Source organism: Rhodamnia argentea, chromosome 8 (assembly GCF_020921035.1).
Source record: "Rhodamnia argentea isolate NSW1041297 chromosome 8, ASM2092103v1, whole genome shotgun sequence".
Classification (NCBI taxonomy): Eukaryota; Viridiplantae; Streptophyta; class Magnoliopsida; order Myrtales; family Myrtaceae; genus Rhodamnia; species Rhodamnia argentea.
This window is the reverse complement of record NC_063157.1, coordinates 27,626,398-27,645,072: the sequence shown is the minus strand read 5'-3', so window position 1 is coordinate 27,645,072 and position 18,675 is coordinate 27,626,398. Positions and strand designations below refer to the sequence as shown.

Genomic DNA, 18,675 nt, shown 5'->3' with positions numbered 1-18,675 from the left:
GAGTTTACGATATTTTATGAGACTATAAATATTTTAGGGTAAAATTGGGACAAGATCTAAAGTTTGGAGTTTTTCATTTGACAAAAAAAAAGAAGTTCATGGTAGAATTGGAACATGACCTGAAGTCGATGGTTTTTGTGTGTCACAAAAAAAAATCAAGATAGAATTGAGACTGTACCTAAAGTTAGAGGTTTTTTACGAGACAAAAGATAAATTGGGATAAAAATTAAAGTTTGGAGGTTTTTTTGGATATTAAGTTACCCGAAAGTATATCATGCATCAGCTATATCGCATGTTTTATTGATGATATATATCGCCCTTTGCTTTTTATCCCATAATTTGTTTCACGTAAAACTTAAAATCTAAACATGATTTTTCGAAAAATAATTGGTTATATCTCTTAGAAAAATTAATCGACGAAAAATACACTCATTAACAAAAATAATTTATAACTAACTATTTTCGAGAGTGGTGAAAATATCTTTCATTCATTCATTCATTTTCTATAAGTGATACAAGTGATAACTTCTCGAAAAATGTTTATCGAATCTTGAGTTTTTCGTCAAACAAACGCACCCTTAAATGGAGCCGGGTTCGTGAATGGTACGGGATTTCGCCGTAGGGATTCGGCATCGAGGGAGACTGTCCATCCCAAATCCAATCTTCTTGTACAAAGATAGCTTCGTTGTAAAATGGATATGGGCCACTATGGGTGCTTGGTTGGTCTCTCTCTCTCTCTCTACTGTGCATTACACCGCAATTGATGGGGGGTTGAGATGTTTCATTGCGTGGAAAAAATTGGAGTTTAGCGGGGTCCCCCGATAATGGCGTCGTGGGGAATGGGAGCCAGGCGCTTCGGGATCCTGTCTATCCTTATCCTCGAAAGGAGACAAACTTATGTCCGTTGCCAAAATAGCCAAAACATGACGTGGCTTCTCAACTCGCGTGTCCCGCGTGATCGCCCCCGCCCCTCCTTCCTTTCCCGTCGCGTGCCGCCCGACCCTGCATGTCGCGCGATTGTCGTTTGCTCCGCTACTGTAAATTGCAACTTTTAAGTGCTCCTTGAAAACGACGTCGGTCCTCGGTTAAACTACGGTTAAGTTTGTTTTTTTTTGTTGTTGTCAGAACTACGGTTAAGTATTCATATACGAAGTGTTTCAACATTATAATAATAATGATTAATGTCGCAGAAAACTCCAAACTAATACTCATGGGATAACCGATAAGTTTACCCCCCCCAAATTAATTTTTTGACCACAAAGAATCCTAAATCGATACAATAATGATAAAATTACTTCAAATTAGTTTTTTGACCATAAAAAAATCTTAACCGGTACACTTGTGATAAATTTTTATCATTTGTTGTTTTTGTTAAATTGAATTTTACCAACAAGAACCTCAAATCAGTACACTTGTGATAAACGAAGGGTGAAAATATCAAATCGGTACTCCTACCAACTATCATGTGTCATCTAACTCGGTAATTTAAAGATAAAAATTAACGAAAATTAACGGGGAGTAAATTTATCGCGGGTATACCGATTTGAGGTTTTTCGTGGTATTAATCATAATAACAACAAAAAAGAAACTTATTCTCCAAAGCAATGGACAAGGGGACAATCGAAACGTACAGTTATGATCGCGAAAACAGCAAAGCCAGCAATCAAGGACACCCAGGTAGTGATGTCATAATACCAATTCTTACGTGACATGCACTATCCTTAGTCCATAGAGACAAGTACGGATGAATAATAAGATGAAAGCCATGAATCGGCGCAACCCGCTGAGAAATTGACCGGTCCTCCACGGAATCTCTGCGAACTCATTGTTTTTTACCAGATTTAGGATCACGAACCACGCGTATTCAAGATTTTAAATCGAGAGGGAACCAACGAAAGGGATTTCGCAAAATTCGAGCTGGCGAGGGCGGGATGCAAAGAGTATACGCATGATTGATTGATTTGAAAAAGATTGTACGTGGAATATATCAGTCGGGAGAGGCGGTTTTCGCCGACGGTTCCCCTTTAGTTTGCTTTTGGAACTTGCCTAATTTTAATTTATCTTCTTTTTTTTTTTTTTTGGCCCTTTCACATTACCAACACAAGGAACTGGTGGGGGACCCATCTTCGGTAATAAGCAATTGGAATGGAAGATGCCCCCAACTGAGAATTTGGACGATGCTTTGCTTCGCGACGAGGGTGAACGCATATGGGTTCCCACGAATCCCCACACCAAAAAAAAAAACAAAACGAATATATAAATAATAAAAAACGAATGGAAGAATATTTCTCGGTCTTCGCTCTTGGCTTCCTCGAAATCCACGACGAAATACCAGCCCCCCTTCCCTCATTGGCCGCATTTGTCCCAGCGCCACGTGTCCTGGTCAGGTGGCCGGGGGAATTCTCCGGGAGTGGGTCCCGCCTCCACCGACCAAACCCTGCCACGCCGGTCCCACCCTCGCCTCCTCCCTCCCTCCCTCCCTTGCGGCGCTTCTTTCCATCCCCCTACCCTACGCTACAGCTGGTCTGCTAGTGCGCAGCCCTCGCCTTGCTCTAGATTCCCCCGATGTCCTTAACGAGGAAGTATTTGATGTTGTAATAACGTTTTCCAGGACAAGTACATTTAATAATCAAATGATTCTCTCGTGTTGCGCCGGCTAACGACAATGTTTTTTTTTAAATCTGATTTGGTGGGATGTGAGAAAATCCAACTCCATCGTGTTCTCATGAAGCACAGTCCTCAAAAGGAGATATTTCATTGTTATGTAGGGAAACAAAATGCGTTTAAGAAACGGATGTACAAGTGATTGCGTTTGTCTAAACGAAAATAAAATGATCCAAGAATGCTGCGAGTGCTCATGAATTCCCAACGCGTGCTTCACGCACATTGGACGACTTTCCAATAGTTAAATTACTACGATTATGTCTGAGTATTTTGGAGACGCATTCCACATTTGAGTCTTCGCTATTGGAAAATACTAGAAAACTCCATTCATCTATGGATGCGTTTGGTTTAACATTTGCAAGAGGCTTTGGGATTCCAAAATTTCTTTGATAAATGCAAATGGCATTTGGCAAGTTTTATTTTTGGAGAATTTTGACAAAAGGCAATTACATTTTCAAATGCCTCTAAAGGCCTTTAGCTCAAGACAAGTTCCGGAGGTCATTTTGAAAGAAGCATCCTCATATGCAAGTCTCGACACTATTCACTGTCCATTTGCATTGTTCACTTCCTCGTGTTTTGCACAAAGGAGCCGGACGGAGGCCGACAATCACCGCCTAAGGGGTCGAGCGACCCCATCGATCGTCGCCCGAGGTTGTGGGAACCTAGGCAACGCCACCTAAGGTAGGGTGACCTCGGGCATCGCTTGGGTTGTGCAAACCCTACTTGAGGTCGCACGACCCGAAAATTGTATTTAGATAATTGATGATAATATTTGGTATTTTTCATGGATAGCAGTTTTCATCTACTTGAGCATTGGCACTTCACATTGGATTAATCATAAGAATTGTATTAGTAAGTCGTTACTTTGATTAGTTGAACAAAATATACCCATTTCATTGAGCAAATCTTATTTGATTTTAGAGTACCATTTCACCTTTAAAGCTTCTTCGTACGACGGTCGGACACACATCCGGTCTCCCTCGATTGATTGTGCTATTGTAGAGGATATAATTTTACGTTTTGAGAGAGATTAGTAATCTTTGGTAAGTTTTGCGGTCTTCTTACCTTTTCTATTCCAACGTTCTGTTCATCTTTTTAAGTTCCATTCTTCTCATGTAATTAATGTGATTCGCAAGTAAGTACTCACCATATTATTGAAAATTTAGTTTGATTTATGTTGTCTCACACGCACTCGATCAAGAACGAGCAATGCAAAGTCACCGATTCGAATATTGAATCACGCCTTCATCTATCAACTCAAGCTTTTGGGTTGAATGTTTGGATAAGGTATCATAATATGAGGTCGTGAGTTCAAATCTCTCTAAACCTTTATTTGCCCCCATTATATATTTCGACACTATAGTCTTATGCCAAAGTGCCGCGAATGCATAAGGAGATTGTTGGGGGTAATTTAGATATTAATTCATGTGTTCATTTATAAGCCTAATTTTTAGAATAATTGGCGGACAAATAAAATTTCACACATATAATGCAAACTACAGCTGTGCATATTCTAGGCAAACACCGATGCAAGGTAATCCAATGGTGACCAAACACTTAGACTCTGTTCATTTCACGGACAATATGATACTTCTAGAAAATATTTTTCCAGAAGTCATTTTCCAAGAAAATGACTATACTTTTCGATGTTTTGATGAAACCCGAAAATGAACTGGACAATATTTTTTGCCGCTTGGTATGGAAAATCTTATTTACTTTTCCTTTGTGCACTCCATTTAATTACATTTTAGTTTATTTTTCTTTTCTTTTTAAAATTCGAATTTGTAATTAATTTTTCTTTTTATTATTTTTTCATTTTTTGATTTTATTTTTATTATTCTCTTTTTCCTTCTTCGGTCCGGCGCCAACGATTGGTCACGGGCAAGTCAGAAAGAGGAGGAAAAATGATTTCCTCTCCTACTTTTGAAATTATATTATTCATGGATGGAAAATATTTTCCATGACTAGTTCAATTTCTGTGAATCGAGAATGCCGGAAAATCAAAAAAAAATTTCCTGGAAGTAGTTTTTTTTCGCAAAATGAACGGGAGCCTCGGACTTTGTTTGTTTCGCAAAAAAATGAATGGTATGTCAAATATTTTCCTACAAAAAGTCGCTTGTGTCACTTGAAATTATTATTAGCCAACGAAAATTATTTTAATTATTGACAATAATATACGGCTAAATATTTTCATGGACGATGAAAATATTTTTTGGTTATTCATTTTTATAAGCGATATAAGCAATCATTTTCTAAATATTATTTTTTAAATTTTTTATTTTCGCAAAACAAACAAAGCCTATGGCATGAAATTGGAACCTTATTCCAGTCCGAAGGATGAAGATGATCAGGAACGCTTGGCAAAGGATCAGGAACCTCGTTCCAATGGACCAAGAAACACACGATTTTGATTATGCACACCAAGTGTCTGAAAGGATGGCTATGCATTTGCTGGGGACTTTCCAACTTTTACTGATATTCAAAACACAATACAATTGAACCAAAAAAAAAAAACACAAACACACAATGCAAGTCTTATTGTCCACAGAAATGTCACGATACATGATGGGACGCAGACAAATACGGACCACATGAAAAGACACCAAGAGCGACAGATGCAACTCGGTCAATCAGGCCATTCTACATGTCCTAGACGGTCCCAAGTTAGACCCCAATCGAAAAATCGGTCCAAACAGTCACAACTAGCCTTTGTTATCAATCCTCGAGTGTGATGCCACTGCCCGGTCCCAAACCGACAACGTATCCCACGCTTCGCCCGCTCACTTGGGCCTTAGCTTGCATGCCGAATCACCCGGCAACACCGATAGCCCCAATGCATGTGCGTTCTAGTCACGCTCATGGCTTGCCCGGTTATCTCGCAGTCTTACTTAGCCTTGCTTGCTCATCCTCACTTTTAGTCATGTGACCGATCGGATCCTAGACTCAAACAAGCCACAAGCATGAGTCACACACATGACCAAGCATAAGCTTGAACGGGGATCATAAGCTAGTCCTAATCACGCACCGTCTTTTCAAGTCATACCTCTCATAGGTTGGGTCGCCACCCTCACCCATCCTTGTAATCAAGCCACAAACCCATAGCTTTGTGAAGTATGCCCCATCTGTGCTCAATGCTTAGCCACCGGTTCAAGGTAGCTCATACTGTTTCCAATAGAATCAAGGATCCAACAGAAATTACCAATTTCAATCGCACAACTACGAGACAAATTGCCCCATAGTGGTTGTACAACGACGATGCTATGTGCGTGCGCGTGACGTCTACGCTCAGTTGTTATATGCAGTTGTACACGGCTGTAGCCGATACTGTATACTATGCGCATTGGTTTTCATGGCTATTTAGCATGCGCTTCATGCGTATAAAGCCTGAACTCACATTCTATCGGATTCGTGCCCAAGGCATTGTGGCGGTTGACGGTACTCCCACGCACAGCAGAAAACGAGATAAGACGTGGGGCCATCATCCTGCAACACACCCTTCACTTTCCTGACATTCTTGTACCTCCCTCTGACCATTCAGCAATTCCTGGTAGGGCTAAGCAAAACCTGACGACTGATTGGATGTTTTTACTATTCTGATGAAGGGATTTTAGTCTACCAAATCGCTTTATAGGCCGTCATTATTGCATGGCTATCATGATTCTTATCTAGCCAACATATAGAAAAACACACTCTCTCTCTCTCTCTCTCTCTCTCTCTCTCTCTCTGAGAAGATGCTACATCTGTCGCTAGGGCACGGTTCCAGATGCCGCTTTTGCTTTAAACCCCAATCGAGAAATCCAGTCTCCTTGACCGGCACGAGCTTGACCAGTCAAACGGACATGGCCGATCCCGACCTGCGCCCCCACCTGCCCCCACATTCCCAATCAACTGTGCCACCACGACGTCCGCGCAACTCAATACTGCCACTGGCTCAGGAAAAAAAGTAGAGTCTTTGGCTTGGAATGAGTCGACGTTTTGAACGTCTTCTGTCCTCTCATCGTGGGTCGAACCGGTCGCGTTAAATTTATAGCAATCATTCCAAGCGATCTTTTTCTTGAACCGGGGCCGAGGGCAAAAGAGGGGGAAGAGACATCGTGGTTGCCACTAGAATCCAAAGCCGGATCAATGATTGCTTGCTTATTGTGGTTCCGTCCAAGTCCAAGGCATGATGACGGGTTCTTGGAATTGGAATTCGGGTTGGTACATTGGAGATCCCGCCGTTCCATTCCATGGGATTTGGCCCATAAGATATTGCAATGTGCGAATTTGTTGTTATTTTCATTTGGGCAAAAGTTAATGGAAACTCGGTCATTAGCTTGGGTTTGATGGTCGTCGATCGAGAGAAACTTATGCTTTGGAAGTGAAGACCGGATGTTAACGAAGCGGTGCTTCGAAATTTCAAGACTCTTTTGAGACGACCATGTGTATTTTTCCAGAGAGAGAGGGAGAGAGAGGGGGATCCCGAAACGGTATGATTCTATGGGGACTCGATGTCTTATTCTAGTGTTAGTTTATGAAATTAATACATAATCAAAAGAAAAGGAAAAAAAAAACATTCCGGTGAAGGTCGAATTGAGAGGTGTCGTAATTCTCTTAATTTCGCGAAATTACATTCTCAAAGGCGAGCTTGCTTGAAGGCTGTCGTATGAGACATGCACAATAATACTAGTTCGCATATGCTTAGCTATTTCGTGAAACTAGTTCTTGTCTCAATAATGGATGTAAGCGAAAGATTGGGGCATGTGGCGCCTTTTATTGTGAAAAACTCTCTATAGAAATTAATCAAATACATTGCATGTTAGGATTCAGCACACAACCACAACGAAATAGAGCGTAAAAGCGAGAAAAAGAAATTGAGATATAAAGTTTATCCCGATTCACCCTTATACTGTTGAGGTGTGGTTTATACCGCAAGCCGGTGAGCGAGCTAGGCTCCGGGTGAGCCGCCCCATTGGGGGCCGGGAGGTAGCGCCCTGAGCCACCGGAGGGTTTATAGTTTGAGTCTATATTTTTTCATTAGTAATTTGAGCTTAGGCTCATCAATAGTTATTTCTATATAATATATATTTCTCTTATAATTAAAAGATGTAACGAGAGATATTATGTACTAATTTTAGTAAAATCCTTGATAGGACGTAATCCAAATTAAAGGGTGAATCGGGATAAAACACCGTGTGTCGATTTTTTTTTCTTACTTTTTATGCTTTACTTTGTTATGATTGTGCATCGTATCCTTACAAAAACTATGACGATGTCAAAGCTGCATTTGATCGTCTAGAAATCTAGAGGTAAAAGATAGACTATCTGAGACACATGCCTTTCGAGCGACGAGCCAGCTAAAAATGGCAAACTTTGCAATCTTTGAGGGCCTAAGCTGGAAATCATCGATGTTTTGCCGGGGGATTTCGTGAGATCATGCTTATTCAAGGCCATGAAGCTGAATTTTCTTTCTCTGCCAAACGATCTCGTATGAATCTTCTTTTGGCAAGACGTATCTTGTGTAGATTCAAATTCGTAGCATGTGCATTGAACATACAAATCGTCAAGTCGGAGATATGTCACGAGCAAAGCAAAATTCAACGACAATTCAAACAACACTCCTCGTCCTTTACTTCGGACGTACGCAAGCTTGTCCTCATACCAAGTCATAGCTCGCAGCAATTATGGTGATGGCGATAGCGGGCGGTCCAAGTTTGGGAAGATTGAATGGGACAGACGATAAACGTCAGTTCCTTGGCTGGAGGGACCATGGAAGCGCAGCCACCAAACCCGAGAAAAACAAAATTTTGGGAGAAATTATACGGTGCGGGCTCTACCAAGATCGATCTTCGAAATTAATCTATCCCCGACTATGAGCGATTTACTGTGTAATAGAGGTGGACAGTTTCAGGATCAATCCAGGTTCATCGAAAGCCCGAAATCTCATATTTACCTGTTGAAATCGGTTCTTCAACTTTTGGAACTCGATACCTACCCTATCTACCTTGAACCTAGAACCTAACCTGTCACACGGGTTTCGGGATCTACTCAAGTTTTACCTGTATGATTAATTGAACGATTACGGTGAATCATCACATTTAATAATTACCATTTCCTGCTACAATCCACTGACCGGAATTCATATTTAAATACACGAAGAATATGAAATATCAACAAAGTGAATGTCTTAGTCACGAATATCGCGAAAAATAAAAGATCGGACTAGTAGTTCCGGACATACAACAAGATCGTGAAAACATAAAATCTCGATTCTAAACTTTACTTACTCATCTCTGAAATTTACTATGCATATCTTGCAATTTATAATCGAACCAATTCGATCCGGTTCTCCGATTTTCGATTTTATATTGAAATCGTGCGCTCTCTCCGAGTATCGCTCTAGAACCGAACCGATTCTTTCGCCTCGACTGACTTCGAGGCCGGCTGCGAACATAATTTTCTACGATGGATTTCGAAACGACACGTCTTTCGCTTTCGAAGCAGTGGCTCAGATTTGCTGCAAACGGGTCCCACCCGGATCAGGGATTCTGGACCTTCTACGTCAGAACCGAATCGATCGACAGGCATGCTTGATTGCCGTGTGGCCCAACCCCACAAAAAAAAAAAAAAAGCACAAAAGGACTGCGTAGGAGCGTAGTCACACCTCACACCTACATCTTCCCCTATGACTCTATCAGAAATCTTCTCTCTTTTTTTTTTTTCCTCCATTTTTTTATAGCAAATCTCGATAGTGCATTATTCTATAATTAAATAAAGTGGTGGATTTTTTTTTTGTGGAACACGAGGAGATTGTGGGGATGACTCTTGTGTAAAAGACAGAATTTGAACTAATCATGCGTGCTGGAATAAAGCCGGAGATTAAATACTAAATATCAATGGCTGCCTGTACTTGAATGTAAACCATTATTGATTAGGGATTGATGAAGACGCGACCCCCGGTTTTATCCATGCCGTTATGGGAAGGTTTTTGTAATTGAACTTTTACGCACCGTAACGAGTCCGAATCTCCGGATCTTCATGCGTTCTCGAAAGCAAATCGTCCACGAATCACGTCGATACCGGAGTTTATGTGCGTTGTCCGTTTCGCGGCATGCCGACGAGAAGTCGGGTGGGGTTGGAATGAGATTCGAACGCGAATTACGAAACCGCGGTAGAATCTGAGTTCGTCTTGGCAGCCTTGTTTTTTAAAATCCTAACGACAATCCTCAGAAGTCGACTTTGCCTGTCTTATTATTTTGCGCTTTCTTGCTATTTGTGCCCTGTGATGTACCATTGCGCTACTGAATGTCGGGGAAATATTCTCGCTACACAAGTCACGTTTCACGTGGAAAAGCGACGGTCAGATAATAGCCTTTCGTTATTTAAAATGTCAAGTTACTGTTTTTCGAATTTTTTTTTCCTTTTTGTCATTTCCATTTATAAATTTATCGGAGATGATCTTTAATGTCTTAAAAATCTCAATCCAATCCACTAGACTGTACCAAGTAAAACTTGTCCTATGTGGGAATTGGGGGAAGGGATGGGGTGGGGCCCTTTGATAGTTGAATCCACGCAAGGGGAGGAAGGACCGGGAGGGCCCACAAACAAAAACGTCGGGGCCTCTTCTCGTCTGAATCCGACGGGAGATGTGTAATTGTCGCAGGTGGGAGCCTGGAATTTTCTATGGTCTTTCTTTCTCTCTCTCTCTCTCCCCTCTGGATTGCATTATATATAGAGACGAGTTGTCTTGTTCCCCACACTTCGAATCACTGCGCCACACCCACCCCCTCTCTCTCTCTCCTTCTCTCCCTCCGTCCCCCAGAAGATCAAGGTGACGAGCTTGCTCTTGCAGCTGAGATCGGCGGTGCGTTTCATGGATGGAGTCTTCAAGTGTGCAACATCAGGTGAGGATGGAAGAACTTCTTCTTATGCGCTCGCCGACTGAACTTTTGCTTTCTAACTTCGATGATGATGATGATGGTGTTGTTGCTGCTCTTGTTATGTTCGTTCTTCTTCGCTGTTCATTTCCAAGAACTAGCGCGAGGTTTCCCTCCTGGAGCCCGATCCGGGTTCGAGATGCGTCTCCTGAGCTTTGGATCGAGTTTCCCGACACTTCACTCCACGGAAATGAATTACAAACTTTCGCCCATTTGCTCAAAAAATCGAACTTTCTTTCCGTTAATCTCCTCGTCGTGTTCGAACTATTCTGTCGACAGTAGGCATGGATGAATGGTGCTTATACCGTGTTTTCTTGAGCAGGAAATGTCCGGTTCGCTTGAAAGCATGCTGGTCTGCACGAAGCCCCAGCAGGAGAACAAGAAGCCGAGGCCTCAGCCGGAGCAAGCCCTAAAGTGCCCGAGGTGCGACTCCACCAACACCAAGTTCTGCTACTACAACAACTACAGCCTCTCTCAGCCCCGGTACTTCTGCAAGTCCTGCCGCAGGTACTGGACCAAAGGCGGCACCCTCAGGAATGTCCCCGTCGGCGGTGGCTGTAGGAAGAACAGGAGGTCGTCGTCGTCGTCCTCTTCTTCCTCCTCGAAGAGAGCCCAAGACCAGCAACTCCTCTCCTCCAGTGCCAATTCGGTCCTCAATGGACTGCCCGGGTTGAGTACTTTTGACTCCAGCGATCTCTCTCTCGCATTCGCCAGGCTCCAGAAGCAGGCCAGTGGGCAATTTGGGCTCGATGACCATGACCATGACCACATTCCGTTTCTGGGAAAACCCGGCATCCACCCCAGCGATGTTTTGGGCAACCACGGCGGCTTCCTCGATTCGCTCAGGCACGGGTTTCTCGAGACCCACCAGAGCAATTTCCAGAACTTCTATTACGGCGCGAGTGCGGGAGACCCAATGGAGAATGTCGGCGGTGGAGGAGAGATGAGCCTCGGGTACGATCAAGAAGTGAGCGGCCCCACGACGACGGCAGTGACGATGACGACGATGAAACAAGAGCTGTGCTCCGGGGCGGAAGGTGAGAACAGGATCCTGTGGGGATTTCCATGGCAACTCAATGCCAATTATGCAGATGGAGGGAACATGATGGGTGATCTTGATTCTGCAAGAGGAAGCAGCTGGAACAATGGGCTCAGCTCAACATGGCATGGCCTTCTCAATAGCCCCTTGATGTAGGAACTCAACAAGATTTTCCCAGTTGAAGTGTAAGCAATTAGTTAAGAAGTGACCAGAGAGGCATTAGGGGGGGTTTTCTTATGTTCCAGAGTGGATGAATTCAATATCTTAAAAGGAATTTAGTCCTCTGGGTGGTGTGTTAAGAGATGAGATTAGTCTAAATCATCTCCAATTTTTCTTGGGGGTTTTGCTTTTCTCTTTTAAATCTTTAATCTTTCCTTGTTTAATTTAATGAGAGATTGCAATTTCAATTTCCCTTTTCCAAGAGTTCGTATTAGCATGGCGTGGCTCCGGTGGTGGTCGATCGAGTGGTCCAGAACTTGATTTGCGAGTCGAAAGTCGCTAGTTTGATTCTCCAGCCTATTCTTCTTGATCTTGAAAAGTCGTAGTTAGTCTGTGAAGGACGAGTTTGTACTTAGGCGCATGTCCAATCTGGGGCAACCGACTGACATCATAATGAGATTAATGGGCAGTGCACCCGGATACAATCTGCAGTCTAAAAACCGAAAATTCTTCCATGAGTGATTTATTCTTCGTCAACGCTAGGCATCCGTTTCTCGATTCGACAATGGTATGTGAATGAACGAGCCAACTATAGGCGAGAGTTTTCGAAATACATTTGTGATTCTCGACGAATTTTCAAATTCGTCGTTACAGTGAAATGGCGAGCAAAACTTCTGGAGCTTCTTTATAATCTTTTGAGAAATCAATCCAACGATTCGTGTCGCGTCGGCATCTAAGTACCAAGCACTCAGTCGTTGCAGTTCCTGTACAAGATAATTAGCATCAAAGCTCGAAGAAAAGTTTTGCATAAAATCCATTACTTTGAGATTGGCTGTCGTTCGTTCATCGTCCCGAGCTCTTTCCAGTTTTTGGAGATAAGAGCAAAGTGGGGGGACAACGAGTGACGTTACGGGCGTTTTGTGCAGTCGGAACTTTCGCTTTTACGTCCTCTTTCAACCTCCTCTGCAGGTTGTTCCAGAAACGCATTATTACGTCTTCCTATAAGGAGAGTGGCGTTCTCGAGATATTCCGTCATGATTGTCTGGCTGTTCGTTCAGACAGATCTCGAGAACCTAAGGATTGGATTTATTATAAGGGGGAATAATTGTCCGATGATAGGGTCGATACATGTCGCTCCTTTTCCCATTTCTTTAACGTTATGTGTTCCTTTTTTTTACCCCCACTAAGGATTTGGAATTTCAGTGAAGCGTGAGCACCGGTTCCGGAGAGGATTTTCTCCCTCCTTCCCTCTGCTCTCTGCCCAGACAGGATCCAGCAACAAAGATTCGAGCGTGCCTGAGCCGGCAGCGATCTGGCGAGAACTGATTCGAGGACGAGCGGAGGAGGACGAGATTCCAAGCTGAGGCAGCGCGACATGTCAGAATCGCAGAGTAAAATAATCAAACATCTGCTCTGCTTGACTTCAGTGTCTGTCTCGCTGTCCTTTTTTGACTAACTGTCGTTTTCCGGGTCCGGTTCAGGCCAGGTGTGGACGGGGGCGATCGAGGCGCGAGTGCTTCTGATGGGAGAAAATGGTGGAAGTGGGACGAGTTGGAAAGCTAAGCTTGAAGGTGAAGCCAACGGAACAAATACAGGTGGGTGATGTGAGATTGATTATCACTTACAAAATAGTTCGTAGCCCAAAATCAAACGGCTAAAAACTAGATAGGTTAATGTCGTGTGAACAGACATGGGTCGAGCTTTGATGCGTCCAAATTGTGCAATAGGACGAACATCCGACTTTAACCCTAAAGTACGATCTTCGTTCGCACATTAAAATTATCCATCACCTCCATTACCCTTTGGATCGGATCGATAATTTCATGAAACTAGAATTTAACTTTCCGACCCATAACATTTGAGTACGAATTTAATTCTATACGAGGATTCACTCTCCGACCCAATCCCATGGATAGGACATGAATTAAATTCCCCATCTGACCCAATCCCATGGGTACGACATGAATTTAATCGGAATTTCGAAATTTAAAGGTACATTATGGGCATACCTAATTAATTTTTTTTCAAATTTCATTTTTTATGCTTAATTAAATTTCTAAAAAATCCAAAAAATTGCTTGATGTTTGTTAAGTTAAATCATGTTTTTATTCACTTTTTACATACAAAAATAACATTTAACATAAATTGGGACATTAAGAAATCATTTTCTTAAATTATATTGGGTGTTACTAGTTTTAAGATGGCTTTTTCACTTCATTTTTCTTTAAATCCAAAAATTCATAAAAATACAACAAAACATGTCATTCAAGATTAGATTGCATAGTTGCCATGTCATATTTCCATGTCATCATTTGCCATGTCATCTAGAGTAATTGCATTTGATAAGAGTACCCCTAAAAAAAATCCATGTTGTCGATTGAAAGATTTTCATGAAAAATTGATACCGAAAGGGGCGTTAATAGAAATATTGACGCAATCAAGTTTTCGGCCTCATTTAATCTCCGGTTCGCAAAAAGAAAAAGTATTTCTCCCCATACTTTAATTAGGTATCTAATCAACCTACCATAAATGATTTGTAGCGGCCTCAATAAAAAACATTTGCATGTTAATTATTTGAACATAAGTTATTAATTGGTAGAGCTCGAGAGAACTCGAACTTCGTTAGTTAATTTAATTAATATGGTAATCTATTAACCTGAAATTTTTTCTAATTTAAGGACGTGACAATTGGTTTCTCGTTTTCAACATCCACCAACTCTTCTTCCCTCACGCTCTCTCACTCTCGGTCATACTTCCTCCCACGCCCCACTCATCCATTCCCTCACGTTTTCATTTCCTTTCAGGTGTGTTTCTACACCCAAGGTAGGTGGAATTACTAGATTTAAGCTAGGGATGTTTATTTAATGCTTTCAAGAAGTGAATGCGTGGTTGTTGTTTGCGTATGGAATAGAATGTATACAGAATCTTGTGCGTTGCATGAATATTGTAAGCAAAATTGAGAAATAGACCATCCGTGTGCAAAGGTGTGCTGTTTGCAAAAAAAAAAAAAAAAAACGATGTTATGCGATAGTGTAAGGGCTTGAGGTGACATGTAAGTTCCGGCCTGCTACTCACGACAACGTGATCATATGTATGCGCCATCATACGTCATGTGCAGTGACGACGTTACCCGGTACCGGAAGCTCGATGGGAGGCTCGGGGAAAAAGCCCAAAAGTGAAAAGAGAAATGCTTGTTGCATTTATTGAATTTATGCTTGGTAATACGATTGATGTCGTACATGATTATTCTTGAATAATAGATCACAGGACAGCTTTGCGGTTCATGACATCGAGTGTTAGACTACTACTCTATCTTAAGGCTAGTAATTTTATCTAATGGGCCGTGTGCTCATTCCTTTACTTTTTCAGGAAATTAGCGAACCCCGCACCTTGGAGTGGTTATCGGCGTGGACTATAGTGAATGGGACATTACACGTGTCAACTTAGGGACCACTTACACTAGGATTAATTAAGCTGTTATGGCAACTGTGGGAGAGGCCTGAGGGCCAAGATGTTCAATAAGAAGTCTGGTATGCATGTGTTTCTTTCTGATGGTGAGAAAAGTAGCGAGTCAACCCTTTCATTTTTTTTCCCCCCAAAAATTTTGACTGTGTATATAGTTTTTGGAAAAAATCAGATAGGAAAATGTTAGAAGCACATAAAGTAAATAAAGGGTTTGTCGTGGCTCTATAAAAGCTGCTATTTCTGTTATTCGATGTTTGGTTGCTCCCTCTCCACACGTCAAAAATAATTTTCCTCCATTCATTTTTATAAGCGAAAAAAATGATAATTTTTTAGAATTATTTTTTCAAATCATTCATTTTTTTATGAAATAAACGGATTATAATAATTATGATTCGCAGTTTCCCCGGTTTCCTTTGTCGATTTTATTTTGTGGTTCCCTTAAACCATAGTCATTTTCTTTAGTAGCAATTTAAAATGATTTTCAATTGAAAAATAGAATTCTGGGTCCATACTCCCGTTGTGGGCTTCACATTGAGTGTAACCAAAGATCGACGAACGTACTTGACGGGTTGATCGAACCCGCCTTCACTGTGGAAGCAAACCCACAATTGAGTTCAATTTTTATCCACAACGTACTTCAACTTTCTCGGAAGAAAATATACCTATTCATATCTCTAAATTATAAGTCCACTTGTTCTCTCGTCATCGGCCAATTCTGCGTCTTCCGACGGCCACCCACCATCGCCACATGCGGCCGCGACCAGGGCGGAACTGAAAGTCACCCCCCCTTCCGCCATGGGGGGGGGAGGGGACTTTTCCCGAGAAGAGAACACCGATTAAAAAAACCAGAGCAAGTTCTTGTTCACGTGACAACATGCGACGACATCTCGACAACATGCGGCGACATCTCGAGAAAGATTTAATGTTAGACGCTTGGTGGGAAGAAGGTGGTTGCGACATAAAGGAGGCTGCTTTGGCGGATTCAGAATCTGTTCCTTCTCCCACCTCCCCCCAAAATCTCTTCCAACAAACTCAAGTGATGGGGCTGAAGCTGGTACGTAAGGCCCGGTTTGCAAACCCTTGATGTTCTCGTTTTGCGGGGGCTTACTTCGTGGGAGAAACCAAGGGTTGCACAGTGCACACAATCAAGAAACGTGAAGGTTGGTGTGGGTCGCTTTGGTTTTTGGTAAGAGAGTACCCGGAAAGATCACCGATTGATTACTAATGGGAAAAGTATCAAAAGAGTCTTATACCTGTCACTTTGGTACCCATTCATTGCTAAATCTTTTAAATAGATTGATTTAATTCCAAACATCTTTACTTTGGTAAAAATTAAGTCCATTTGGGCAATTGAGATCGGAAATCGCTGATGTTGACGCCGATTGTTCTACGGGACACACCTAGCATTGACGTTGACATTTTAGAATTTAATATTTTTTTTATATTTTTCCTATTTTTTTTCTTCCCCTTTTCTTTTTGTTGATGGCCGGTGACGGTCCGCCTCGCCGGGCCGCACTTGGGCAAGGGCAAGTGCTGGGGAGGCCAACCCTAGCCGTCGACCGACAAAAGAAAAAGGTTACAAAAAAAGAAAAATATTATAAAACCGTTTAAAAATGTCCAAGTCAATACTCGTCGTGCCATGTAGGATGGTTGGCGCCACATCAGCGATGTCCGGTTTAAATTGGCCGGATGGATTAAATAGGTACCAATATGACAATGTATGACATTAAATAGGTCGGATGGATTGATACGTTTGGAACTTTTTTGGTACTTTTCCAATGAACGAAGGAATCAGATTCCATTAAGAGGTGAGGTTTGAAGTTGTCTATGGAAAAGATTTCCAACGACATGAAGATCTTTGAAGTATTTGAGAAAGGTGCGGTCTAGAATTACAAGCCGATATAACTTTCATTTAGTGCGTTTTGTTTAATTCGACTTTAGTGGAATGTTCACTTTAGTCTGGTTTGTTTTTTCTTGCTTTTTTAGCCTTTACAGATTGGATAGCACTAGCTAACAAGATGGATGTTGCTTTTCCTCTGCACGCTCTTTCTTTGCTAGGCCACCCAACAATTGTTTATTGCATTTCAATTCTGGATTGCACTGTTAAAAGTGCATCGTTCCCGGAACACTTTGGGACCATGAACGCATATGGTAAAAAAATGTTCTCGAAGTGTTTTCAGAACACTTTTTAGAAACACATTTGGAACATTTTTTTTAGAAATAATTGGGAACATATTTTGTTTTTGAACACACTCTCTTCTCTTTTGTTCTTGCACGATATTGACATCCGATTTTTGATCATTTTATTTTAAAAAATTAATTAAAAATATCAAAGTAATTTATAAAATTACAAAATCAATCTTGGAACCTTTGGCCTAGCCTTAGAAACTAATTTTGAACAAAAAATATTTTTCTTAATTTTTTACATTTTTCGGATTTATTTTAATTATAAAAGTAGCCGAAAATAAGGAAAAATAGTGTTCGTGGTAAAAAAAAATGCACAAAAATAGTCCATATTTTTATTTTAATTCCTTTTTCATTTTGACCTTTTAAAGTTTAAAAATTCAGTTTGGAACCACATACCTCTTCATTGAACATAATCCTAAATTGACTAAAAATTTTCATTTTAAATCATTTTAGCCAAAAAATTTTACTTTTAGAGTCATGATATGAGACTTTGATACCCTGCATCTCATTTCAATTCTCATATTTGGAAAAATTGCATAATTGGACTAAAATGACCTAAATGCACAAATATTTTTCATTTAGTCTCCGGTTTCACTCAAAGCGCAATTAATATTTTTCTAGGGGTCCTCATTTAAAGGTAATCATATTTTTAATCACTTGGAAATATTTATAATTCTAATTTTTTCTATTTATAGAAAACATATTTGATGTTCTCGTTGTCCAATTTTAATTGGTCTTCTCTTTCAGTTTTTTTTTTTTTTATAATTGATCTCGTCCATATTGTAATTTGATAAATTGTGCATAAATTACTTAGACATGTTTTGGTTTAATTTGATTTAGTAAATTAAACAAATGAGATTTAATCTGATTTAGTAAGTTAAAAAGATAAAGACATATTAATTTTAATATATATATATATATAGTCCCCTTAATTAAATGAAAAAATTAGAAATAATTTTTTTGTAGTTACCAAACGCGTTTCTTTTTTTTTTTTTTGGGTTCCCGGAACAGAAACTTTATGCAGTTACCAAACACATTTATGTTCTTTTTTTGTTCCGGGAACAATTTTTTTTTGTAGTTACCAATCATGTTTCTGTTCCCAAAAATCATTGCCGGGAACATAACAGAAGAAAGTGTCTCTGTTATAAAAGTTGTTCCAGGAACAGAAACGTTACCACACGTAGCCTAAAAGAGCAGAGGAAGGAGGAGGAGGAAAAGTTGAAGAGCATTTGAAAATGGGAATGA

General features: G+C 40.9%; 1 protein-coding gene across 1 annotated transcript; it reads left to right on the top strand.

The window, feature by feature from the left end:
- The first annotated feature begins 10,379 nt into the window (after positions 1-10,379).
- Positions 10,380-12,037, top strand: LOC115738305 (dof zinc finger protein DOF5.3). The gene is made up of 2 exons (XM_030670910.2): positions 10,380-10,547; positions 10,903-12,037. The coding sequence occupies exons 1-2, from the start codon at positions 10,521-10,523 to the stop codon at positions 11,773-11,775; spliced, it is 900 nt and encodes a 299-aa protein (XP_030526770.1). The 5' UTR covers positions 10,380-10,520; the 3' UTR covers positions 11,776-12,037.
- Positions 12,038-18,675: the final 6,638 nt, after the last annotated feature.

What these genes read in the sequence shown, in the direction of transcription:
- LOC115738305 (XM_030670910.2), top strand. Translation starts at nt 10,521, where the DNA reads ATGGAGTCTTCAAGTGTGCAACATCAG. An exon ending in CTTCAAGTGTGCAACATCAG is followed by an intron (nt 10,548 to 10,902) that starts GTGAGGATGGAA and finishes TTTCTTGAGCAG; the next exon opens with GAAATGTCCGGTTCGCTTGA.